The sequence below is a fragment of the Salmo trutta genome, chromosome 24, assembly GCF_901001165.1.
Source record: "Salmo trutta chromosome 24, fSalTru1.1, whole genome shotgun sequence".
In the NCBI taxonomy this organism is placed as follows: Eukaryota; Metazoa; Chordata; class Actinopteri; order Salmoniformes; family Salmonidae; genus Salmo; species Salmo trutta.
The window spans coordinates 49263415-49290176 of NC_042980.1; the positions used below are offsets into that span (position 1 = coordinate 49263415).

The 26762-nt window shown below is 47.6% G+C and overlaps 1 protein-coding gene across 2 annotated transcripts in view; it reads right to left on the reverse strand.

Annotated features, from left to right (window-relative positions):
* The window catches only part of LOC115161451 (unconventional myosin-X), a 282041-nt gene that overhangs the window by 39777 nt on the left and 215502 nt on the right, over positions 1 to 26762 (reverse strand). The window contains exons 21-27 of one of the 2 annotated variants that reach the window (XM_029712440.1): positions 21928 to 22034; positions 18299 to 18784; positions 16609 to 17668; positions 10385 to 10508; positions 9181 to 9424; positions 8464 to 8559; positions 2632 to 2725 (exon numbers count right to left, since the gene is read on the reverse strand). In XM_029712440.1, coding sequence (XP_029568300.1) covers positions 2632 to 2725; positions 8464 to 8559; positions 9181 to 9424; positions 10385 to 10508; positions 16609 to 17668; positions 18299 to 18784; positions 21928 to 22034 — 2211 coding nt within the window. Of the gene's footprint in view, positions 1 to 2631; positions 2726 to 8463; positions 8599 to 9180; positions 9425 to 10384; positions 10509 to 16608; positions 17669 to 18298; positions 18785 to 21927; positions 22035 to 26762 lie in introns of both variants that reach the window. The other variant, XM_029712439.1, reaches the window with a different exon arrangement.

Genomic DNA, 26762 nt, shown 5'->3' on the forward strand with positions numbered 1-26762 from the left:
GTAACAGTGATGGGTTTAGGATACTGTCCTTCACCCAGTTCAATGTAACAGTGATGGGTTTAGGATACTGTCCTTCATATTCACCCAGTTCAATGTAACAGTGATGGGTTTAGGTTACTACATGATACTCTAATGTTCCCCTGTACCCATCATGAAGTTGCTACAACCTAGTCTATGAATGATTGTTTATAATGTAAGTACACAGGTCAAGAGACAAGCTGGAGTAATCAAAGTAACAGACAGTGACACATTCAATACCGCCTTGCACACTCTTTCCTGCATCTAGCTGATCTAGGGTGGAATCATTAGTCCAAACAGTTACAAACCGAGAGTTTCTACTGGACATATGCAAGTAGTTCTAACTCTGTTTCGTTCCGTTTGCTTCCGTTTTAGAAAAACGTTTTTCGACAGAATCGACGGAATGAATACACCCCTGATCAGCCGCAAACACAGTTCACTTTCATAGCAGCCACGTACAAACAGCATAATCCCTTTCATAGCAGCCACATACAAACAGCATGATCCCTTCCATAGCAGCCACATACAAACAGCATGATCCCTTTCATAGCAGCCACATACAAACAGCATGATCCCTTTCATAGCAGCCACGTACAAACAGCATGATCCCTTTCATAGCAGCCACGTACAAACAGCATGATCCCTTTCATAGCAGCCACGTACAAACAGCACGATCCCTTTCATAGCAGCCACATACAAACAGCATGATCATTTTGCTCGTTGTATAATTCCTTCTCAAATCTACGCGCTCTCCTCCGCTCACCTTTTTCCCTTTGTTTGTGGACTTCAGTGTACAACACTACAGCAGACCAGGCGCTAACCGCTAACCGCTACACTTAGCCTATTTTATTGTCACCATATAGCGAAACATACAGTGCCTTCAGAAAGTATTTAAAAAAAAAAATTGTTACAAGGTGGGATTAGAATGTATTTAATTGGGCTACACACGATAACATGCGTACTGTGCATACACATAGATTTAGTACTGTAGATATGTGGTAGTGGTGGAGTAGGGGCCTGAGGGCACACGGTGTGTTGTGAAATATGTGAATGTAATGTAATGTTTTAAAATTTGGCAGCAGCTAATGGGGATCCATAGTAAATACAAATACCATGCTCAAAGGGATATTCAATGTCTGCTTTTTTTAAAAACCATCTACCAATAGGTGCCCTTCTTTGTGAGACATTGGAAAAACCTCCCTGGTCTTTGTGGTTGAATCTGTGTTTGAAATTCACTGCTCAACTGAGAGACCTTACAGATAATTGTGTGTGGGGGTACAGAGATGAGGTAGTCATTCACAAATAATGTTAAACACTATTATTGAACACAGAGTGAGTCCATGCCACTTATTATGTGACTTGTTAATTAGCCCATTTTTACTCCTGAACTTATTCAGGCTCCTTACCATAACAAAGGGGTTGAATACTTATTGACTCAAGACATTTCAGCTTTTCATTTGTAATTAATTTGTAAACATTTCTAAAAACATAATTCCACTTTGACATTATGGGGTATTGTGTGTAGACCAGTAACACAACATCTCCATTTAATCCATTTTAAATTCAGGCTGTAAGACAACAAAATGTGGAAAAAGTCAAGGGGTGAGAATACTTTCTGAAGACTCTGTAGCTATTAGAACTAACACGTTAGTAAACTCGCTACAATCACGCAGTACAGTCAGCAAGCAGTTTAGCAGTTACACGGGCAGGCCCAGGTGGCGATAAATTAATAAAACTGAAAGCTTACATTGACTTGGAAAAGTTCCAATGTTGGATAGTCTTAGCCAGCTAGCTAACATAAATTGCATTCCTCTCTGTTTGAAGCCAGGTGTTTGAGTAGGCTAAATTAGATAGCTGCATTAGCTAGCTAAGTAAGTGAAAGTGATTTTTTTCCTAAACTAAATATAGCTAGCTCTCTCTCTCTCTTTGCTGCTTCTTAATTTTGAAGAAATGAATTTGTTCAAAACAGTTAAACTATTGTCTTTGAGTCAACTACTCACCACATTTTATACACTGCAGTGCTAGCTAACAGTAGCTTACGCTTCAGTACTAGATTCATTCTCTGATCCTTTGATTGGGTAGACAACAAAAGAGGCTTCTGAGGGGAAAATGACTCATAATAATGTCCAGAATGGAGCAAATGGAATGGCAAAAAAACAGGAAACCGTTGGGTTTGATGTATTTTATACCATTCCACTTGTTCCGCTCCAGTTATTACCAAAACCCCGTTCTCCCAAATTAAGGTCAGTTCATGTTGCAAGAGCTCTGATAGGTTGGAGGACAACCTCCGGAAGATGTCATAATTACTGTGTACGTCTATGGAAGGGGGTGAGAATCATGAGCCTCCTAGGTTTTGTATTGGAAGTCAATGTACCCAGAGGAGGACGGAAGCTAGCTGTCCTCTGGCTACACCATGGTGCTACCCTACAGGGTGCTGTTGAGGCTACTGTAGACCTTCATTACAAAACAGAGTGCTTTAATCAGTTATTTGGTGACGTGATATTTAGAATAGTTTTATCTAAAAAAAAGGATCACTTTTAATATTTCACTAGTTGTATTCCTCCCCTTCCTCCTCTGAGGAGCCTCCACTGACGTGACGGAGGTGATACTGACCACAGCGTTCTTGGGGTTGGCCTGCTCATGATGTATCTCCATCAGTTGTTCTGGACTGGCGCTCTGGACACGACTCAGCACGTTGAACCAGCCACTGGATAGAGAGAGAGGGAGAGAGGTAAGGATTCCACAGAGCAATACACTGGTGGACCACTAGGGGTTAATACACCATCTATACAAAACTGGTGGACCACTAGGGGTAATACAACATCTATACAACACTGGTGGACCACTAGGGTTAATACAACATCTATACAACACTGGTGGACCACTAGGGGTTAATACAACATCTATACAACACTGGTGGACCACTAGGGGTTAATACAACATCTATACAACACTGGTGGACCACTAGGGGTTAATACAACATCTATACAACACTGGTGGACCACTAGGGGTTAATATAACATCTATACAACACTGGTGGACCACTAGGGGTTAATACAACACCTATACAACACTGGTGGACCACTAGGGGTTAATACAACATCTATACAACACTGGTGGACCACTAGGGTTAATACAACATCTATACAACACTGGTGGACCACTAGGGGTTAATACAACATCTATACAACACTGGTGGACCACTAGGGGTTAATACAACATCTATACAACACTGGTGGACCACTAGGGTTAATACAACATCTATACAACACTGGTGGACCATTAGGGTTAATACAACATCTATACAACACTGGTGGACCACTAGGGTTAATACAACATCTATACAACACTGGTGGACCACAAGGGGTTTAATACAACATCTATACAACACTGGTGGACCACTAGGGTTAATACAACATCTATACAACACTGGTGGACCACTAGGGGTTAATAAACATCTACCAGACCCATCTACCAGACCCATCTACCAGCTACTAACAGACCATCTACCAGCTACTACCAGACCCATCTACCAGCTACTACCAGACCCATCTACCAGCTACTAACAGATCCATCTACCAGCTACTACCAGACCCATCTACCAGACCCATCTACCAGCTACTACCAGACCCATCTACCAGCTACTACCAGACCCATCTACCAGCTACTACCAGACCCATCTACCAGCTACTACCAGACCCATCTACCAGCTACTAACAGACCCATCTACCAGCTACTAACAGACCCATCTACCAGCTACTAACAGACCCATCTACCAGCTACTAACAGACCCATCTACCAGCTACTAACAGACCCATCTACCAGCTACTAACAGACCCATCTACCAGCTACTAACAGACCCATCTACCAGCTACTACCAGACCCATCTACCAGACCCATCTACCAGCAACTAACAGACCCATCTACCAGCTACTAACAGACCCATCTACCAGCTACTAACAGACCCATCTACCAGCTACTAACAGACCCATCTACCAGCTACTACCAGACCCATCTACCAGCTACTACCAGACCCATCTACCAGCTACTAACAGACCCATCTACCAGCTACTAACAGACCCATCTACCAGACCCATCTACCAGCTACTAACAGACCCATCTACCAGACCCATCTACCAGCTACTAACAGACCCATCTACCAGACCCATCTACCAGCTACTAACATACCCATCTACCAGCTACTAACAGACCCATCTACCAGCTACTACCAGACCCATCTACCAGACCATCTACCAGCTACTAACATACCCATCTACCAGCTACTAACAGACCCATCTACCAGACCCATCTACCAGCTACTAACAGACCATCTACCAGCTACTAACAGAACCATCTACCAGCTACTAACAGAACCATCTACCAGACCCATCTACCAGCTACTACCAGACCCATCTACCAGCTACTACCAGACCCATCTACCAGCTACTAACAGACCCATCTACCAGCTACTAACAGACCCATCTACCAGCTACTACCAGACCCATCTACCAGCTACTAACAGACCCATCTACCAGACCCATCTACCAGCTACTAACAGACCCATCCACCAGCTACTAACAGACCCATCTAACAGACCCATCTACCAGCTACTACCAGACCCATCTACCAGACCCATCTACCAGCTACTACCAGACCCATCTACCAGCTACTACCAGACCCATCTACCAGCTACTACCAGACCCATCTACCAGCTACTAACAGACCCATCTACCAGCTACTAACAGACCCATCTACCAGCTACTAACAGACCCATCTACCAGACCCATCTACCAGCTACTAACAGACCCATCTACCAGCTACTAACAGACCCATCTACCAGCTACTAACAGACCCATCTACCAGCTACTAACAGACCCATCTACCAGCTACTAACAGACCCATCTACCAGCTACTACCAGACCCATCTACCAGACCCATCTACCAGCTACTAACAGAACCATCAACCAGCTACTACCAGACCCATCTACCAGACCCATCTACCAGCTACTAACAGACCCATCTACCAGCTACTAACAGACCCATCTACCAGCTACTACCAGACCCATCTACCAGCTACTACCAGACCCATCTACCAGCTACTACCAGACCCATCTACCAGCTACTAACAGACCCATCTACCAGACCCATCTACCAGCTACTAACAGAACCATCTACCAGCTACTAACATACCCATCTACCAGCTACTACCAGACCCATCTACCAGACCCATAACAGACCCATCTACCAGCTACTAACAGACCCATCTACCAGCTACTACCAGACCCATCTACCAGCTACTAACAGACCCATCTACCAGCTACTAACAGACTCATCTACCAGCTACTAACAGACCCATCTACCAGCTACTAACAGACCCATCTACCAGACCCATCTACCAGCTACTACCAGACCCATCTACCGGCTACTAACAGACCCATCTACCGGCTACTAACAGACCCATCTACCAGCTACTAACAGACCCATCCACCAGCTACTAACAGACCCATCCACCAGCTACTAACAGACCCATCTACCAGCTACTAACAGACCCATCTACCAGCTACTAACAGACCCATCTACCAGCTACTAACAGACCCATCTACCAGCTACTAACAGACCCATCTACCAGACCCATCTACCAGCTACTAACAGACCCATCTACCAGCTACTAACAGACCCATCTACCAGCTACTACCAGACCCATCTACCAGCTACTACCAGACCCATCTACCAGCTACTAACAGACCCATCTACCAGCTACTAACAGACCCATCTACCAGCTACTAACAGACCCATCTACCAGCTACTAACAGACCCATCTACCAGCTACTAACAGACCTAGCTACCAGCTACTAACAGACCCATCTACCAGACCCATCTACCAGCTACTAACAGACCCATCTATCAGCTACTACCAGACCCATCTACCGGCTACTAACAGACCCATCTACCAGCTACTAACAGACCCAGCTACCAGCTACTACCAGACCCATCTACCAGACCCATCTACCAGCTACTAACAGACCCATCTACTAGCTACTACCAGACCCATCTACCAGCTACTAACAGACCCATCCACCAGCTACTAACAGACCCATCTACCAGCTACTACCAGACCCATCTACCAGCTACTAACAGACCCATCTACCAGCTACTACCAGACCCATCTACCAGCTACTAACAGACCCATCTACCAGCTACTAACAGACCCATCTACCAGCTACTAACAGACCCATCTACCAGACCCATCTACCAGCTACTAACAGACCCAGCTACTAACAGACCCATCTACCAGACCCATCTACCAGCTACTAACAGACCCATCTAGCAGCTACTAACATACCCATCTACCAGCTACTACCAGACCCATCTACCAGCTACTAACAGACCCATCTACCAGCTACTAACAGACCCATCTACCAGCTACTGCCAGACCCATCTACCAGCTACTAACAGACCCATCTACCAGCTACTACCAGACCCATCTACCAGCTACTAACAGACCCATCTACCAGCTACTAACAGACCCATCTACCAGCTACTAACAGACCCATCTACCAGCTACTGCCAGACCCATCTACCAGCTACTGGAGCAGAGGGCTAGAGTCTGGACAGAAGAGGGCTTGAGTCTGGACAGAAGAGGGTTAGAGTCTGGACAGAAGAGGGCTAGAGTCTGGACAGAAGAGGGCTAGAGTCTGGAGAAGAGGGCAAGAGTCTGGAGAAGAGGGCAAGAGTCTGGAGAAGAGGGCAAGAGTCTGGAGAAGAGGGCAAGAGTCTGGAGAAGAGGGCAAGAGTCTGGAGAAGAGGGCAAGAGTCTGGAGAAGAGGGCAAGAGTCTGGAGAAGAGGGCAAGAGTCTGGAGAAGAGGGCAAGAGTCTGGAGAAGAGGGCAAGAGTCTGGAGAAGAGGGCAAGAGTCTGGAGAAGAGAGCTAGAGTCTGGAGAAGAGAGCTAGAGTCTGGAGAAGAGAGCTAGAGTCTGGAGAAGAAGCTTGACTACAGTTCCTGGTTCGAATCCAGGCTGTATCACATCCGGCCGTGAATGGGAGTCCCATAGAGCGGCGCACAATTGTCCCAGCGTTTTCTGGGTTTGGCCGGGGTAGTAATGGGCTCCTATATGGACCTATGCTTATGCATCAGCTGTAATATACATATGGGTGTTTTGAATGAATCATCACCTTTAGAAAGCGCTGTCCATTTTGTTGTTAAGCTTTGAAACAACATCCACAACTACCATGTTTTACACTGTTAAAACCTGCTGTTGAACTTTCTTCAAATTGACAAATCACAGTGAGTTGAGTTTTAGAAACACAATATTGTTTTGATGATCAGGGTTTGATGTGATTTTCGACTGCATTTGCAATGATGTCAGAGTGGTTAGAGGAACAATAGAGCCCTGAGTACCAGGCAGTTAGGACCTGATGGAGGGACAATAGAGCCCTGAGTACCAGGCCATTAGGACCTGATGGAGGGACAATAGAGCCCTGAGTACCAGGCCATTAGGACCTGATGTCGGGGACAATAGAGCCCTGAGTACCAGGCCATTAGGACCTGATGGAGGGACAGTTGAGCCCTGAGTACCAGGCCATTAGGACCTGATGGAGGGACAATAGAGCCCTGAGTACCAGGCCATTAGGACCTGATGTCGGGACAATAGAGCCCTGAGTACCAGGCCATTAGGACCTGATGTCGGGGACAATAGAGCCCTGAGTACCAGGCCATTAGGACCTGATGGAGGAACAATAGAGCCCTGAGTACCAGGCCATTAGGACCTGATGGAGGGACAACAGAGCCCTGAGTACCAGGCTGTTAGGACCAGATGGTCGTTAGTGAGCTGAGTAGGCTACTACTAAGGCATGTACAGAGTGGATAAGAAGATATTACCGTGACTCAACAGTCATGCTGTCACGCCCAGACCTGAGAGAGACGTTTTTCTCTGTTTAATTAGGTCAGGGTGTGATAGGTGGGTGGGCATTCTATGTGCTGTGTTTCTATGTTTTGGCCGGGTATGGTTTCCAATCAGAGGCCAGCAGCTGTCTATCGTTGTCTCTGATTGGGAGCCATACTTAGGCAGCCTTTTTCCCACTTGGTTTTCGTGGGGTAGTTGTTTTCTGCTTCGTCTATGTCACCTGACAGAACTGTTGTCTGTCGTTTTTGTTTCTTTTGTCAAAGTGTTTTGTTTTCATTAAATATCCCCTCTATACGACGCCCGTTACCCATGAATCATTACTGCCGGCATAGCTGAACATGTAGCCTTCCCTGTGGCTCAGTTGGTAGAGCATGGTGTTTGCAACGCCAGGGTTGTGGGTTCGATTCCCACGGGGGGCCAGCACAGGGGGAAAAAAAAAATATATGTATGAAATTGTATGAAATGTATGCATTCACTACTGTAAGTCGCTCTGGATAAGAGCGTCTGCTAAATGACTAAAATGAAAAATGTAAGACATACCTGGCGTCTTCAGGAGTCTCTGCGTAGATGTGGTAGGTTCTCTCTTCGGTCACGATGTTCAGAGAATTCTCCTTAGCATGGTTATCCACTATGTCCCTGTGGACAGCAGGATAGGACAGGTTATCCACTATGTCCCTGTGGACAGCAGGATAGAGACAGGTTATCCACTATGTCCCTGTGGACAGCAGGATAGAGACAGGTTATCCACTATGTCCCTGTGGACAACAGGATAGGACACCACAGGTTAGAGACGGGTTATCCACTATGTCCCTGTGGACAACAGGATAGGACACCACAGGTTAGAGACAGGTTATCCACTATGTCCCTGTGGACAGCAGGATAGGACACCACAGGTTAGAGACAGGTTATCCACTATGTCCCTGTGGACAGCAGGATAGGACGAGACAGGTTATCCACTATGTCCCTGTGGACAGCAGGATAGGACACCACAGGTTAGAGATGGAGTAGGAATCGGAGATAGCTGTAATCAGCAATAGGAAACTAGGTTAGCTGCAGTAGGCCAACATTGCATTTCATCAGAAATGACACCAGGGCTCTGTCCAAAATGGAACACTATGTTTGACAAGGGCCTATAGCATCAAAAGTAGTGCACTACGTAGGGAATAGGGTGCAGGATAAACTATGGGCCCTGGTTAAAAGTAGTGCACTACACAGGGGGAATAGGGTGCCATTTGGGACGCAATCCCGGGCGCTTACTTGGCGGCGCGGATGTCGATGGTCCCCCTCAGCTTCTCTTCACTGTCGCTCTCAAAGTACATGAGTTTATCGTCTCTCAGTACGAACCAACGCTGCTTCCAGTTCCTTCTGGACAGAGTGGACATTCCACCTCCCTTCTTATACAGCCAGCCACTCTTCAGACTGTCCTGCTTAGCCCTGAACCACATGAAGGTGTCATCCTTCAATACACACCACCTCCGTCGCCACGGGATCATCAGTCCACCTGGGAGAGAGAGAGAGATTGTCACATTACCTCTCTTCCTCCACCAACTTGGTTATATGTTTAACTTTGGCAACGGAAGTTTGGATGTTAACTTTCCATGCAAATATAAAGTGTATTAAATTGAACTGAATTGAGCGAGAGAGATGGGGGGGAGAAGGGAGAGAGAGGAAGAGAGAGGAGAGAAAGAGAGCGAGACGGGGAGAGAGAAAGAGAGAGAGAGAGAGAGGAGAGAGAAATAGGGAAGAGAGAGAGGAGAGAGAGAGAGAGAGATAGAGAGAGAGGGGGAGATAGAAAGGAATAAGGAAGAGAGAGAGGGGGAGAGAGAAATAGGGAAGAGATAGAGAGAGAGAGAGAGAGAGAGGGGGAGAGAGAAATAGGGAAGAGATAGAGAGAGAGAGAGAGAGAGAGAGAGAGAGGGGAGAGAATATGAGGAAGAGGGGGAGAGAGGCAGGAGAAAGGAATAAAGAAAGGGAGAGAGAGAGAGGGGAGAGAAAGATGGGGAGAGAGAATAGAGAGAGGAAAAGAAGAAGAGGGGAGAGAGGGGAGATAAGAGAGGGCAGGGGAGAGAGAGGAGAGAGGGAAGAGAGGAGAGAGAGAGGGGAGAGAGAAAGAGAGAGAGAAGGGGAGAGCGAGAGAAGAGAAAGAGAGGGAGAGAGAAAGAGAAGAGAGAGGGAAAGAGAGAGGGAGAGAGAGAGGTCCGCTCCCCAACCAAGAATTTGTGTACTAGAACACTAGCACACTACAATATAGAAGAAGCCTGCTGCACTAGTCCACTACAACATAACAGAAGCCTGCTAGACTACTACACTCTACAACATAACAGGTGTCTGAAACATCTACATGCCTGTCGACCAGTGGTTTATCTAGCATCTGTCCCAAATAGCACCCTATCCCCTATGGGACCTGGTCAAAAGTAGTGCGCTATATAGGGAATAGGGTGCCATTGGTGAATGTACTCACCCTTCATGTAGAGGTAGCTGTGAAAGTAGGGAGGCCCAGAGCCGTTCAGTACATGAACCCTTCCATTGGACACCTCCTCGTCTGTGTCCACGTAACCATCGGTGCTTGTGTCACTGTCTATAAACTGAACATCACAAACATAGACATATTAATACACAGCTAACGCCTAGCCAGAGCACAAACAGGTCCGGGACCAGGCTAGGATAGTATGGTTCTGTTATAGATCTGGGACCAGGCTAGGATAGTATGGTTCTGTTATAGATCTGGGACCAGGCTAGGATAGTATGGTTCTGTTATAGATCTGGGACCAGGCTAGGGTAGTATGGTTCTGTTATAGATCTGGGACCAGGCTAGGATAGTATGGTTCTGTTATAGATCTGGGACCAGGCTAGAATAGTATGGTTCTGATATAGATCTAGGACCAGGCTAGAATAGTATGGTTCTGTTATAGATCTGGACCAGGCTAGGATAGAATGGTTCTGTTATAGATCTGGGACCAGGCTAGGATAGTATGGTTCTGTTATAGATCTGGGACCAGGCTAGGATAGTATGGTTCTGTTATAGATCTGGGACCAGGCTAGGATAGTATGGTTCTGTTATAGATCTGGGACCAGGCTAGGGTAGTATGGTTCTGTTATAGATCTGGGACCAGGCTAGGATAGTATGGTTCTGTTATAGATCTGGGACCAGGCTAGAATAGTATGGTTCTGATATAGATCTAGGACCAGGCTAGAATAGTATGGTTCTGTTATAGATCTGGACCAGGCTAGGATAGAATGGTTCTGTTATAGATCTGGGACCAGGCTAGGATAGTATGGTTCTGTTATAGATCTGGGACCAGGCTAGGATAGTATGGTTCTGTTATAGATCTGGGACCAGGCTAGGATAGTATGGTTCTGTTATAGATCTGGGACCAGGCTAGGATAGTATGGTTCTGTTATAGATCTGGGACCAGGCTAGGATAGTATGGTTCTGTTATAGATCTGGGACCAGGCTAGGATAGTATGGTTCTGTTATAGATCTGGGACCAGGCTAGGATAGTATGGTTCTGTTATAGATCTGGGACCAGGCTAGGATAGTATGGTTCTGTTATAGATCTGGGACCAGGCTAGGATAGAATGGTTCTGTTACAGATCTAGGTCCAGGCCACTAAAGGTCTATTTGACTGAAAGGTCTATCTACTATTGGTATCATGTATATATTTGTTGATCCATAGAGGATATTTTTCTGCCACCCTGAGATTCAAGAAGTAACAGGTTCTGGTGAGAAGCCAAGTGAGTGACTGAGACTTGTGGGCCCTTGATTTGATTTAATATGGTTATACATTTGGGCAGGAGGTTAGGAAGTGCAGCTCAGTTTCCACCTCATTTTGTGGGCAGTGTTGCACATAGCCTGTCTTCTCTTGAGAGCCAGGTCTGCCTACGGCGGCCTTTCTCAATAGCAAGGCTATGCTCACTGAGTCTGTACATAGTCAAAGCTTTCCTTAAGTTTGGGTCAGTCACAGTGGTCAGGTATTCTGCCACTGTGTACTCTCTGTTTAGGGACAAATAGCATTCTAGTTTCTTCTGTTTGGAACATCTATAAACCAATTTAATGGACACCATCACAATAAATCTACTATTTATTTCAGTCAGGTCTAAAGAAACATTATGATATGAAGAAAATGTATTTCAGAAGAACAGAATGAGTTGTCCAACTGTATGTTATCTAGCTATTCTCCATGATATAGACTGTAGACTAGTTCATTTATCAGACTAGATACTGTATGTTATCTGGCTATGATATAGACTGTAGACTTGTTCATTTATCAGACTAGATACTGTATGTTATCTGGCTATGATATAGACTGTAGACTTGTTCATTTATCAGACTAGATACTGTATGTTATCTGGCTATTCTCTATGATATAGACTGTAGGCTAGTTCATTTATCAGACTAGATACTGTATGTTATCTGGCTATTCTCTATGATATAGACTGTAGGCTTGTTCATTTATCAGACTAGATACTGTATGTTATCTGGCTATTCTCTATGATATAGACTGTAGGCTAGTTCATTTATCAGACTAGATACTGTATGTTATCTGGCTATGATATAGACTGTAGACTTGTTCATTTATCAGACTAGATACTGTATGTTATCTGGCTATTCTCTATGATATAGACTGTAGGCTTGTTCATTTATCAGACTAGATACTGTATGTTATCTATCTAACAGCTACAAGTTTAGATATGTAAATGTAGCTGACCGCTAGACTAACTTACCTTTTATTCTAACTGTCAACAGTAAGTTGAGACCTCGACTGAGTACCAGGTCATTAGGACGACTGAGTACCAGGTCATTAGGACGACTGAGTACCAGGTCATTAGGACGACTGAGTACCAGGTCATTAGGACGACTGAGTACCAGGTCATTAGGACGACTGAGTACCAGGTCATTAGGACGACTGAGTACCAGGTCATTAGGACCTGATGGAGGGACAATAGAGCTCTGAGTACCAGGTCATTAGGACCCGATGGAGGGACAATAGAGCCCTGAGTACCAGGCCATTAGGACCCGATAGAGGGACAATAGAGCCCTGAGTACCAGGCCATTAGGACCTGATGGAGGGACAATAGAGCCCTGAGTACCAGTCCATTAGGACCTGATGGAGGGACCATAGAGCCCTGAGTACCAGGCCATTAGGACCTGATGTCGGGGACAATAGAGCCCTGAGTACCAGGCCATTAGGACCTGATGGAGGGACAATAGAGCCCTGAGTACCAGGCCATTAGGACCTGATGTCGGGGACAATAGAGCTCTGAGTACCAGGCCATTAGGACCTGATGGAGGGACAATAGAGCCCTGAGTACCAGGCCATTAGGACCTGATGTCGGGGACAATAGAGCCCTGAGTACCAGGCCATTAGGACCTGATGTCGGGGACAATAGAGCTCTGAGTACCAGGCCATTAGGACCTGATGGAGGGACAATAGAGCCCTGAGTACCAGGCCATTAGGACCCCATAAAGGGACAATAGAGCTCTGAGTACCAGGCCATTAGGACCTGATGGTATTTAGCAAGTTAGGTACTACCAAAGCATGTCCAGAGTGCAGAAAAGGACATTAACGTGACTCAACAGTCATGTGGAATTTTACTGTGGTCATGACTCATGATTGCCTGTGTGGCGATAATACGGTCACCACAACAGCTCTAACTGCAGTCTGTCAAGCCAGAACAGTATGACAGGGAGCCATGTGATCTGTGAAACACATGCTGTAGAAGGATATACTTCCGTCCAGCGGATCTGGGTAGCTCGATACGAGTACTAGGTCAATATTAGGACAATCCATTTCAATGTACATGTACTGTAACACCGTCTCATAGTGGATAAAAAGCTAAAGGAAAACGCTCTTTTAACACTTTCAGTTTGTCGATCTGTTTCAGCATATCAATCTGTTTCAGCGTATCAATCTGTTTCAGCGTATCAATCTGTTTCAGCGTATCAATCTGTTTCAGCGTATCAATCTGTTTCAGCGTATCAATCTGTTTCAGCGTATCAATCTGTTTCAATCTGTTTCAGCGTATCAATCTGTTTCAGCGTATCAATCTGTTTCAGCGTATCAATCTGTTTCAGCGTATCAATCTGTTTCAATCTGTTTCAGCGTATCAATCTGTTTCAGCGTATCAATCTGTTTCAGCGTATCAATCTGTTTCAGCGTATCAATCTGTTTCAGCGTATCAATCTGTTTCAGCGTATCAATCTGTTTCAGCGTATCAATCTGTTTCAGCGTATCAATCTGTTTCAGCGTATCAATCTGTTTCAATCTGCTTCAGCGTATCGATCTGTTTCAGCGTATCAATCTGTTTCAGCGTATCAATCTGTTTCAGCGTATCAATCTGTTTCAGCGTATCGATCTGTTTCAGCGTATCGATCTGTTTCAGCATATCGATCTATTTCAGCATATCAATCTGTTTCAGCATATCAATCTGTTTCAGCATATCAATCTGTTTCAGCATATCAATCTGCTTCAGCATATCGATCTGCTTCAGCATATCGATCTGTTTCAGCATATCAATCTGTTTCAGCATATCAATCTGTTTCAGCATATCAATCTGTTTCAGCATATCAATCTGTTTCAGCATATCAATCTGTTTCAGCATATCAATCTGTTTCAGCGTATCAATCTGTTTCAATCTGCTTCAGCATATCGATCTGTTTCAGCATATCAATCTGTTTCAGCATATCAATCTGTTTCAGCATATCAATCTGTTTCAGCATATCAATCTGTTTCAGCATATCAATCTGTTTCAGCATATCAATCTGTTTCAGCATATCAATCTGTTTCCGCATATCGATCTGTTTCCGCATATCAATCTGTTTCCGCATATCAATCTGTTTCCGCATATCAATCTGTTTCCGCATATCAATCCGTTTCCGCGTATCAATCCGTTTCAGCGTATCAATCCGTTTCAGCGTATCAATCCGTTTCAGCGTATCAATCTGTTTCAGCGTATCAATCTGTTTCAGCGTATCAATCTGTTTCAGCGTATCAATCTGTTTCAGCGTATCAATCTGTTTCAGCGTATCAATCTGTTTCAGCGTATCAATCTGTTTCAGCGTATCAATCTGTTTCAGCGTATCAATCTGTTTCAGCATATCAATCTGTTTCAATCTGTTTCAGTATATCAATCTGTTTCAATCTGTTTCAGCATATCAATCTGTTTCAGCGTATCAATCTGCTTCAGCGTATCAATCTGTTTCAGCATATCAATCTGTTTCCGTATATCAATCTGTTTCAGCATATCAATCTGTTTCAGCATATCAATCTGTTTCAGCATATCAATCTGTTTCAGCATATCAATCTGTTTCAGCATATCAATCTGCTTCAGCATATCAATCTGTTTCAATCTGTTTCAGCATATCAATCTGTTTCCGCATATCAATCTGTTTCAGCATATCAATCTGTTTCAGCATATCAATCTGTTTCAATCTGTTTCCGCATATCAATCTGTTTCAATCTGTTTCAGCATATCAATCTGTTTCAGCATATCAATCTGTTTCAGCGTATCAATCTGTTTCAGCGTATCAATCTGTTTCAATCTGTTTCAGCATATCAATCTGTTTCAGCGTATCAATCTGTTTCAATCTGTTTCAGCATAACAATCTGTTTCAGCATATCAATCTGTTTCCGCATATCAATCTGTTTCCGCATATCAATCTGTTTCAATCTGTTTCAGCATATCAATCTGTTTCAGCGTATCAATCTGTTTCAGCGTATCAATCTGTTTCAGCGTATCAATCTGTTTCAGCGTATCAATCTGTTTCAATCTGTTTCAGCGTATCAATCTGTTTCAGCATATCAATCTGTTTCAGCATATCAATCTGTTTCAGCGTATCAATCTGTTTCAATCTGTTTCAGCATATCAATCTGTTTCAGCATATCAATCTGTTTCAGCATATCAATCTGTTTCAGCGTATCAATCTGTTTCAGCGTTTCAATCTGTTTCAGCGTATCAATCTGTTTCAGCGTATCAATCTGTTTCAGCGTATCAATCTGTTTCAGCGTATCAATCTGTTTCAGCGTATCAATCTGTTTCAGCGTATCAATCTGTTTCAGCGTATCAATCTGTTTCAGCGTTTCAGCGTATCAATCTGTTTCAGCGTATCAATCTGTTTCAGCATATCAATCTGTTTCAATCTTTTTCAGCGTATCAATCTGTTTCAGCGTATCAATCTGTTTCAATCTGTTTCAGCGTATCAATCTGTTTCAGCGTATCAATCTGTTTCAATCTGTTTCAGCGTATCGATCTGTTTCAGCGTATCAATCTGTTTCAGGTTATCAATCTGTTTCAGCGTATCAATCTGTTTCAGCATATCAATCTGTTTCAGCATATCAATCTGTTTCAGCATATCAATCTGTTTCAATCTGTTTCAGCATATCAATCTGTTTCAGCGTATCAATCTGTTTCAGCGTATCAATCTGTTTCAGCGTATCAATCTGTTTCAGCGTATCAATCTGTTTCAGCGTATCAATCTGTTTCAGCATATCAATCTGTTTCAGCATATCAATCTGTTTCAGCATATCAATCTGTTTCAGCGTATCAATCTGTTTCAATCTGGAAAAGAGCGTATGCTAAATGACTAACATATAAACGCAGTACAGTATGTTGTACTGTAGTACAGGTATATAAATGCAGTACAGGTATATAAATGCAGTACAGGTATGTAAACATGCTACTCACAGAGTCTGAGCTGCCTCTGAAGGAGTCCAGGCTGTTCTGAGTACAGGATGATTTCCTCAACACGTCCTCATCAGTAGCATGTCCGTCCGTGATACTGGCTCCGTCTCCCGAGCCTGTACTCCCCTGCACCTCCTCAAACTCCTCCTGGTCACAGTCTGACTCCGTGTCTGGTAGGATGCTGAAGGAGATCTCCTCCCTGGCCTCCCTGGCTCCTTGGACGGGCACAGCGGGCATAACGTCTACCCTAGAGGGAACCACGTCTGCTCTTCTCACCGGCACAGCCTCGGGGACTGTGGTGGGCATAACGTCTACCCTGGCGCAGGGTCTGTTAGGTATAACCTCCAATCTTCTGGGTACTCTGTAGGTGTCTGGAGCCACCTCTGTTCTCCTGGTGGGTTGGTGGCACAAAGCTTTACCTCCTCCGGTAGTGAGGGCAGGGATAGGAGGTGGAGAAGCAGGGTGGTGTGTAGGGACACTAGATCCATAGGAGGTGAGGGGGTAGTAAACAGGGGGGCAACACGGGGTCTGCGAGAGGGCCAGGGCATGTGCTACTAGACCCTCGGCGAAGGCAGGAGGAGGAGGAGGGAGGGAGGAGAACAGCTCCTGGTCCAGAGGGATCTCCGCAGGGAGAGGGAAGTCAGGAAGGGGAATACCACTACCGGGACACTCCTCTTTAGCATGGAAGCCCTCGTCCACCTCCTCTTCCTCGGCCGGGGCCAGGGGAGCGGTGCTCTCGGAGGGGTCGTGGAGGTTCTCCTCGCTGGACAGACTCTGTTCCAGACCCCCAAAGTCCAGGAGCTCCAGGAACTCCGTGGCCACGCGAGACGCCTCCTTCTCCAGCCGGTAGATCTCCGCGTCTCTCCTCTGTCGGAGTTCCTCCCTGCTCCCTCCCAGGCCGTCCCCTAACATGGACACCCCGTCCTCCTTCTGGCGCTGCAGCCTCTCAATCTCCTTCTCCAGCCGAAGGATCTCCTCCATCTGACGGGACTCCTCCTCGGAGGTGTGGGGGTGCAGGGACACCTCCTTATGGGGAGCAGGAGAATCCATCCTCAGGGAGTTCCTAAAGGGAGAGAAGAAGAGAAAGACCACGATTAGATGGGGGAGATTCAAGAGAGTATTGAAGACAAAGCAATGTGTTGTTGGCTGACAGTACAGTACCAGTGTATGTAGCATGGCTGATGGCTGACAGTACAGTACCAGTGTATGTTGGTTGGCTGATGGCTGACAGTACAGTACCAGTCTATGTAGGTTGGCTGATGGCTGATGGCTGACAGTACAGTACCAGTGTATGTTGGTTGGCTGATGGCTGACAGTACAGTACCAGTGTATGTTGGTTGGCTGATGGCTGACAGTACAGTACCAGTGTATGTTGGTTGGCTGATGGCTGACAGTACAGTACCAGTGTATGTTGGTTGGCTGATGGCTGACAGTACAGTACCAGTGTATGTTGGTCGGCTGATGGCTGACAGTACAGTACCAGTGTATGTTGGTCGGCTGATGGCTGACAGTACAGTACCAGTGTATGTTGGTCGGCTGATGGCTGACAGTACAGTACCAGTGTATGTTGGTCGGCTGATGGCTGACAGTACAGTACCAGTGTATGTTGGTTGGCTGATGGCTGACAGTACAGTACCAGTGTATGTTGGTTGGCTGATGGCTGACAGTACAGTGCCAGTGGATGTTGGTGTACCTGTTGTTAGCTGTAGTGTTTTTCTTCTCTTCCTGTTCGTTGCTAAGCTCCTCCTCTTTTCTACTCAGTGCTTCCTGCTCCTGTTGTAGTCTCAGTCTCTCCTCCTTCCTCCTCAACTCCTCCAGCTCTAACACCCTCTGTCTCTCCTCCTCTTCCTCTCTCCTCCGCCACTCCTCCTCCTCTTCCTCTCTCCTCCTCCGTTCCTCCTGCTCTCGTCTCATCTCCTCTTCCAGCCTCCTGCTCTCCTCCTCCCTCCTCCTCCTCTCCTCCTCCTCCTCCTCCCTCCTCCTCCTCTCCTCCTCCTCCTCCCTCCTCCTTTTCTCCTCAGAGAGCTGTCGATAGAGGCCTCTTGCCAGCCGACCACGTTGGTGCTTCTGCAGGAGGACAGCTGCGGCGCGGAGACGCAGGAACAAGCGTCTCCAGAAGTGAGCCCTGTAGTTCTTCTGGATGGTGATGGTGCTGGCCAGGACCCTTTTATAGTGCTTCCTATGGGGACACATATAGTCAGTCGCTACGTCTTATAGTGCTTCCTATGGGGAGGGGACAACACAAGACACAAGTCACTGTCTGGCACTCATTGTTCAAACAGCATCTCACCCACAATGCCCCTCTCTCCCTCACCCCCAGGACCTCCAACCTGACTCTCTCCTCTACTCCGCCTGGAGCTCTACTCTCTCCTCTACTCTGTCTGGAGCTCTACTCTCTCCTCTACTCCGACTGGAGCTCTACTCTCTCTACTCTGTCTGGAGTGCTACTCTCCTCTACTCCGCCTGGAGCTCTACTCTCCTCTACTCTGTCTGGAGCTCTACTCTCTCCTCTACTCCGTCTGGAGCTCTACTCTCTCCTCTACTCCGTCTGGAGCTCTACTCTCTCCTCTACTCCGTCTGGAGCTCTACTCTCTCCTCTACTCCGTCTGGAGCTCTACTCTCTCCTCTACTCCGTCTGGAGCTCTACTCTCTCCTCTACTCCGCCTGGAGCTCTACTCTCTCCTCTACTCCGCCTGGAGTTCTACTCTCTCCTCTACTCCGTCTGGAGCTCTACTCTCTCCTCTACTCCGTCTGGAGCTCTACTCTCTCCTCTACTCCGCCTGGAGCTCTACTCTCTCCTCTACTCCGCCTGGAGCTCTACTCTCTCCTCTACTCCGCCTGGAGCTCTACCCTCTCCTCTACTCCGTCTGGAGCTCTACTCTCTCCTCTACTCCGTCTGGAGCTCTACTCTCTCCTCTACTCTGACTGGAGCTCTACTCTCTCCTCTACTCCGCCTGGAGCTCTACTCTCTCCTCTACTCCGTCTGGAGCTCTACTCTCCTCTACTCTGTCTGGAGCTCTACTCTCTCCTCTACTCTGTCTGGAGCTCTACTCTCTCCTCTACTCTGTCTGGAGCTCTACTCTCTCCTCTACTCTGTCTGGAGCTCTACTCTCTCCTCTACTCCGCCTGGAGGTCTACTCTCTCCTCTACTCCGTCTGGAGGTCTACTCTCCTCTACTCCGTCTGGAGCTCTACTCTCTCCTCTACTCCGTCTGGAGCTCTACTCTCTCCTCTACTCCGTCTGGAGCTCTACTCTCTCCTCTACTCCGTCTGGAGCTCTACTCTCCTCTACTCCGCCTGGAGCTCTACTCTCCTCAAACAACAACTAGATCAACTGTATTTTATAAAATATATATTTAAAAGGATCAAGACATTTAAACTGTAGGACTGTCTAATCTTTCTATAAATGGTAATCAAGGTTAGTAATATCCACAATACTGACAGACTGTTGAGAATATATTGTTGCTCTTAAAATGTAATTACTGTCCTTATCAGCCTGGTCTCAGAAAAAAAAACATTATATTTGACTAAAATCTGTGCCACTCCATTTAGTATGATATGTTTCTTTACGTTAGGTTACATTACATTTACTACTAGATGTAACATACATGTACATCTGGGACAGTCAAATAAGTATTCTACGTTTGGTATGGACAGTAGGTTAACAATGTAGCATATTGTAGCATATCGTACTAAAGCAGTTGAACTTAGCATATCGTAGCATATCGTACTAAAGCAGTTGAACGTAGCATATCATACTAAAGCAGTTGAACATAGCATATCGTAGCATATCGTACTAAAGCAGTTGAACTTAGCATATCGTAGCATATCGTACTAAAGCAGTTGAACGTAGCATATCATACTAAAGCAGTTGAACATAGCATATCGTAGCATATCGTACTAAAGCAGTTGAACGTAGCATATCGTAGAATATCGTACTAAAGCAGTTGAACATAGCATATCATACTAAAGCAGTTGAACATAGCATATCGTAGCATATCGTACTAAAGCAGTTGAATGTAGCATATCATACTAAAGCAGTTGAACATAGCATATCATACTAAAGCAGTTGAACGTAGAATATCGTACTAAAGCAGTTGAACATAGCATATCATACTAAAGCAGTTGAACATAGCATATCGTACTAAAGCAGTTGAACATAGCATATCGTACTAAAGCAGTTGAACATAGCATATCGTACTAAAGCAGTTGAACATAGCATATCGTACTAAAGCAGTTGAACATAGCATATCATACTAAAGCAGTTGAACATTGCATATCGTAGCATATCGTACTAAAGCAGTTGAACGTAGCATATCATACTAAAGCAGTCGAATGTAGCATATCATACTAAAGCAGTCGAATGTAGCATATCATACTAAACCAGTTGAACGTAGCATATCATACTAAACCAGTTGAACATAGCATATCGTACTAAAGCAGTTGAACGTAGCATATTGTAGCATATTGTACTAAAGCAGTTGAACGTAGCATATCATACTAAACCAGTTGAACGTAGCATATCGTACTAAAGCAGTTGAACATAGAATATTGTAGCATATCATACTAAAGCAGTTGAACATAGCATATCATACTAAAGCAGTTGAACATAGCATATCGTACTAAAGCAGTTGAACGTAGCATATCGTAGCATATCGTAGAATATCGTACTAAAGCAGTTGAACATAGCATATCATACTAAACGGGTTAAATTAAGACGTAGGATACTATACGTCCTACAATTCGTTTTAGGTAGGCCAATGTAATATAATCTAAAGTAAAGTAACATATATTAACTGGAGTGGCACAGATGAGTAAAAATATAATAGGTTTTGCTCTGAGACCAGGCTGCCTTTATATCTTGATAATCCAGATATGACTGGTTCTATGTATCTAGACACTGGTACTGATCTTCCTCCACTTGTTCTGGGACACAGTCCAAACACAGTCCAAACACAGTCCAAACACAGTCCAGCTCCACTACCCACCCTCAGCCCTCTTCCCCAGGCCCAGCTCCACTACCCACCCTCAGCCCTCTTCCCCAGGCCCAGCTCCACTACCCACTCCAGCCCTCTTCCCCAGGCCCAGCTCCACTACCCACTCCAGCCCTCTTCCCCAGGCCCAGCTCCACTACCCACTCCAGCCCTCTTCCCCAGGCCCAGCTCCACTACCCACTCCAGCCCTCTTCCCCAGGTCCAGCTCCACTACCCACTCCAGCCCTCTTCCCCAGGCCCAGCTCCACTACCCACTCCAGCCCTCTTCCCCAGGCCCAGCTCCACTACCCACTCCAGCCCTCTTCCCCAGGCCCAGCTCCAGTACCCACCTTGCCACATAGCTGAGTATGTGTGCCCGGATCACCATGCCTGCCTGTCTCCGCACCTCTTCCCTCTCCTTCTCCAGCCTGAGTTCCAGCTCTTCCTTCAGGAACACCTGCAGGACAGTACACACGGCACGGTCGGGGAGGGGGGCAGAGAGAGAGAGGGGGGGGGGGGTGGAGGTTAGCTCCTGTAAGATAGTTCCTCTTGATAAGGTCCAAGGCAGGTTGCTGTAGGCCCCTTGTGTTCGTCACAGAGCAGAGCTGTAGTTTAGTTACTACACTCTCCTTGACTGTCACTGCAGAGAGTCCAGCTGAATACTGCTACTGTGCTGCTACTACTGCAGAGAGTCATAGTGTTGTGTTGTTAGTCCCACAGCGAGCGACCATTCGGTCTATGTGTATTTCCCCTCTGTTGCTCTCTCTCTGGTTGCTACTGAGGTGACCAGGGAGAGAGAGAGAGAGACTAGAAGGGAGGAGAGCCAGAGAAAGGCAGGGAACTGAGGGAAAGGGAGAAGAAGGGGGGCGGAGAGAGAGCGGAGGGGAGGGCCCTGCTAGGCAGAGAGTGGCAGGGAGACTGGAGGGGAGGGCCCTGCTAGGCAGAGAGTGGCAGGGAGACTGGAGGGGAGGGCCCTGCTAGGCAGAGAGTGGCAGGGAGACTGGAGGGGAGGGCCCTGCTAGGCAGAGAGTGGCAGGGAGACTGGAGGGGAGGGCCCTGCTAGGCAGAGAGTGGCAGGGAGACTGGAGGGGAGGGCCCTGCTAGGCAGAGAGTGGCAGGGAGACTGGAGGGGAGGGCCCTGCTAGGCAGAGAGTGGCAGGGAGAGACACAGAGGGGAGGGCCCTGCTAGGCAGAGAGTGGCAGGGAGACTGGAGGGGAGGGCCCTGCTAGGTAGAGAGTGGCAGGGAGAGACAAAGAGGGGAGGGCCCTGCTAGGCAGAGAGTGGCAGGGAGAGACAAAGAGGGGAGGGCCCTGCTAGGCAGAGAGTGGCAGGGAGACTGGAGGGGAGGGCCCTGCTAGGCAGAGAGTGGCAGGGAGAGACAAAGAGGGGAGGGCCCTGCTAGGCAGAGAGTGGCAGGGAGACTGGAGGGGAGGGCCCTGCTAGGCAGAGAGTGGCAGGGAGACTGGAGGGGAGGGCCCTGCTAGGCAGAGAGTGGCAGGGAGACTGGAGGGGAGGGCCCTGCTACATAGAGAGTGGCAGGGAGACTGGAGGGGAGGGCCCTGCTAGGCAGAGAGTGGCAGGGAGACTGGAGGGGAGGGCTCTGCTAGGCAGAGAGTGGCAGGGAGACTGGAGGGGAGGGCCCTGCTAGGCAGAGAGTGGCAGGGAGAGACACAGAGGGGAGGGCCCTGCTAGGCAGAGAGTGGCAGGGAGACTGGAGGGGAGGGCCCTGCTAGGCAGAGAGTGGCAGGGAGAGACACAGAGGGGAGGGCCCTGCTAGGCAGAGAGTGGCAGGGAGACTGGAGGGGAGGGCCCTGCTAGGCAGAGAGTGGCAGGGAGACTGGAGGGGAGGGCCCTGCTAGGCAGAGAGTGGCAGGGAGACTGGAGGGGAGGGCCCTGCTAGGCAGAGAGTGGCAGGGAGAGACAAAGAGGGGAGGGCCCTGCTAGGCAGAGAGTGGCAGGGAGAGACACAGAGGGGAGGGCCCTGCTAGGCAGAGAGTGGCAGGGAGACTGGAGGGGAGGGCCCTGCTAGGCAGAGAGTGGCAGGGAGACTGGAGGGGAGGGCCCTGCTAGGCAGAGAGTGGCAGGGAGACTGGAGGGGAGGGCCCTGCTAGGCAGAGAGTGGCAGGGAGACTGGAGGGGAGGGCCCTGCTAGGCAGAGAGTGGCAGGGAGAGACACAGAGGGGAGGGCCCTGCTAGGCAGAGAGTGGCAGGGAGACTGGAGGGGAGGGCCCTGCTAGGCAGAGAGTGGCAGGGAGAGACACAGAGGGGAGGGCCCTGCTAGGCAGAGAGTGGCAGGGAGACTGGAGGGGAGGGCCCTGCTAGGCAGAGAGTGGCAGGGAGACTGGAGGGGAGGGCCCTGCTAGGCAGAGAGTGGCAGGGAGACTGGAGGGAAGGGCCCTGCTAGGCAGAGAGTGGCAGGGAGAGACACAGAGGGGAGGGCCCTGCTAGGCAGAGAGTGACAGGGAGACTGGAGGGGAGGGCCCTGCTAGGCAGAGAGTGGCAGGGAGAGACACAGAGGGGAGGGCCCTGCTAGGCAGAGAGCGGCAGGGAGAGACTGGAGGGGAGGGCCCTGCTAGGCAGAGAGTGGCAGGGAGAGACACAGAGGGGAGGGCCCTGCTAGGCAGAGAGTGGCAGGGAGACTGGAGGGGAGGGCCCTGCTAGGCAGAGAGTGGCAGGGAGACTGGAGGGGAGGGCCCTGCTAGGCAGAGAGTGGCAGGGAGACTGGAGGGGAGGGCCCTGCTACATAGAGAGTGGCAGGGAGACTGGAGGGGAGGGCCCTGCTAGGCAGAGAGTGGCAGGGAGACTGGAGGGGAGGGCCCTGCTAGGCAGAGAGTAGCAGGGAGACTGGAGGGGAGGGCCCTGCTAGGCAGAGAGTGGCAGGGAGACTGGAGGGGAGGGCCCTGCTACGTAGAGAGTGGCAGGGAGACTGGAGGGGAGGGCCTGCTAGGCAGAGAGCGGCAGGGAGAGACTGGAGGGGAGGGCCCTGCTAGGCAGAGAGTGGCAGGGAGACTGGAGGGGAGGGCCCTGCTAGGCAGAGAGTGGCAGGGAGAGACACAGAGGGGAGGGGAGAGGGAGGGGAAGGGAGAGAGAGGATGGCACTCCTCCAAAGAGCAGGACACACCCCCTTGTCCTTGCTCTCATTAAGGAAGGAGGTTAAGAGACTTCTAGTGTAGTTAACCTTTCCTTTACACTCCAACATAATCACATTTGAATAATTTATGACACTTTAAACCTTCACAGGTGCCTATAAATACATTTAGTATAAAGAGACAAGTGTATATGTCAAGGTATCCTAGGGCTGGGTGATACGGACAAAATATCATATATAATTTTTCACCTTTTTGATAGTGTGGTGGTATTTAACTGTACTTGCTGTTTTTGAATGATGCTTTATGAGTTGTAATAATATGAGTAGTGAGTGACTGTGATATCTAACAATTCCACAACAAATACCTAATACACACAAATACCTAATACACACAAATACCTAATACACACAAATACCTAATACACACAAATACCTAATACACACAAATACCTAATACACACAAATACCTAATACACACAAATACCTAATACACACAAATACCTAATACACACAAATATAAGTAAATGAATGGAATTAAGAATATATAAATATATGGATGAGCAATGACAGAGCGGCATAGACTAAGATACAGTATAGAGAACAGTATATACATATGAGATGAGTAATGAAAGATATGTAAACATTATTAAAGTGTCTAGTGATCCATTTATTAAAGTAGCCAATGATTCCGAGTCTGTATGTAGGTAGCAGCCTCTCTGAGTTAGTGATGGCTGTTTAACAGTCTGATGGCCTTGAGATAGAAGCTGTTTTTCAGTCTCTCTGTCCCAGCTTTGATGCACCTGTACTGACCTCGCCTTCTGGATGATAGCGGGGTGAACAGGCAGTGGCTCAGGTGGTTGTTGTCCTTGATGATCTTTTTAGCCTTCCTGTGACATCGGGTGGTGAAGGTGTCCTGGAGGGCAGGTAGTTTGCCCCCGGCGATGCGTAGTGCAGACCTCACTACCCTCTGGAGAGCCCTGCGGTTATGGGCGGTGCAGTTGTCATACCAGACGGTGATACAGGCCGACAGGATGCTCTCAATTGTGCATCTGTAAAAGTTTGTGAGGGTTTTAGGTGACACGCCTCATTTCTTCAGCCTCCTGAGGTTGAAGAGGCGCTGCTGCGCCTTTTTCACCACGCTGTCTGTGTGGGTGGACCATTTCAGTTTGTCAGTGATGTGTACGCCAAGGAACTTTCCACCTTCTCCACTGCCGTCCCGTTGATGTGGATAGGGGGCTGCTCCCTCTGCTGTTTCCTGAAGTCCATGATCATCTCCTTTGTTTTGTTGACATTGAGTGTGAGGTTATTTTCCTGACACCACACTCCGAGGGCCCTCACCTCCTCCCTGTAGGCCGTCTCGTCTTTGTAATCAAGCCTACCACTGTAGTGTCGTCTGCATGGCCACCCAGTGATGGGTGAACAGGAGGGGGCTGAGCTCGCACCCTTGTGGGGCCCCAGCGTTGTGGATCAGCGGAGTGGAGGTGTTGTTTCCTACCTTCACCACCTGGGGGCGGCTCTCTTCTAACCCCTGACCCAGTCATACTGTGACGCTCGTCGTGAGGAGTAGACCAAAGTGCAGCGTGTTGAGTGCTCATGATAAATATTTATTATTTAACTCAGAACACTATACAAAACAATAAACAAAGAAACACGAACGTCACGTTCTGCAGGCTTTACAGAGCTGTGCAAAAACAAGATCCCACAACACCAGGTGGAAAAAACCCCTACTTAAGTATGACCTCCAATTAGAGACAACGACGACCAGCTGCCTCTAATTGGAGATCAAATGCAACTAAAAAACACAAAAAAACCTAAAAAACAAGGGAGGGTAGGGAGGGTAAGAAGTGTCTATGGCGGCTCTGGTGCAGTACCCAGAACCTTATCATCCAGCGAATCCTCCAGTAGAGGAGGCAGCTCTGGTTCATGGCGTAACCCCCGGTCCGCCCGCTGATCCCTCTGCTTCTGTGCCACCGGACCGTGGATCATCGCCGGAGGCTCCGGGCTGCGGACCTTCTCAGGAGCCTTCTCAGGAGGTTCCGGACTGGGGACCGTCTCAGGAGGTTCCGGACTGGGGACCGTCTCAGGAGGTTCCGGAC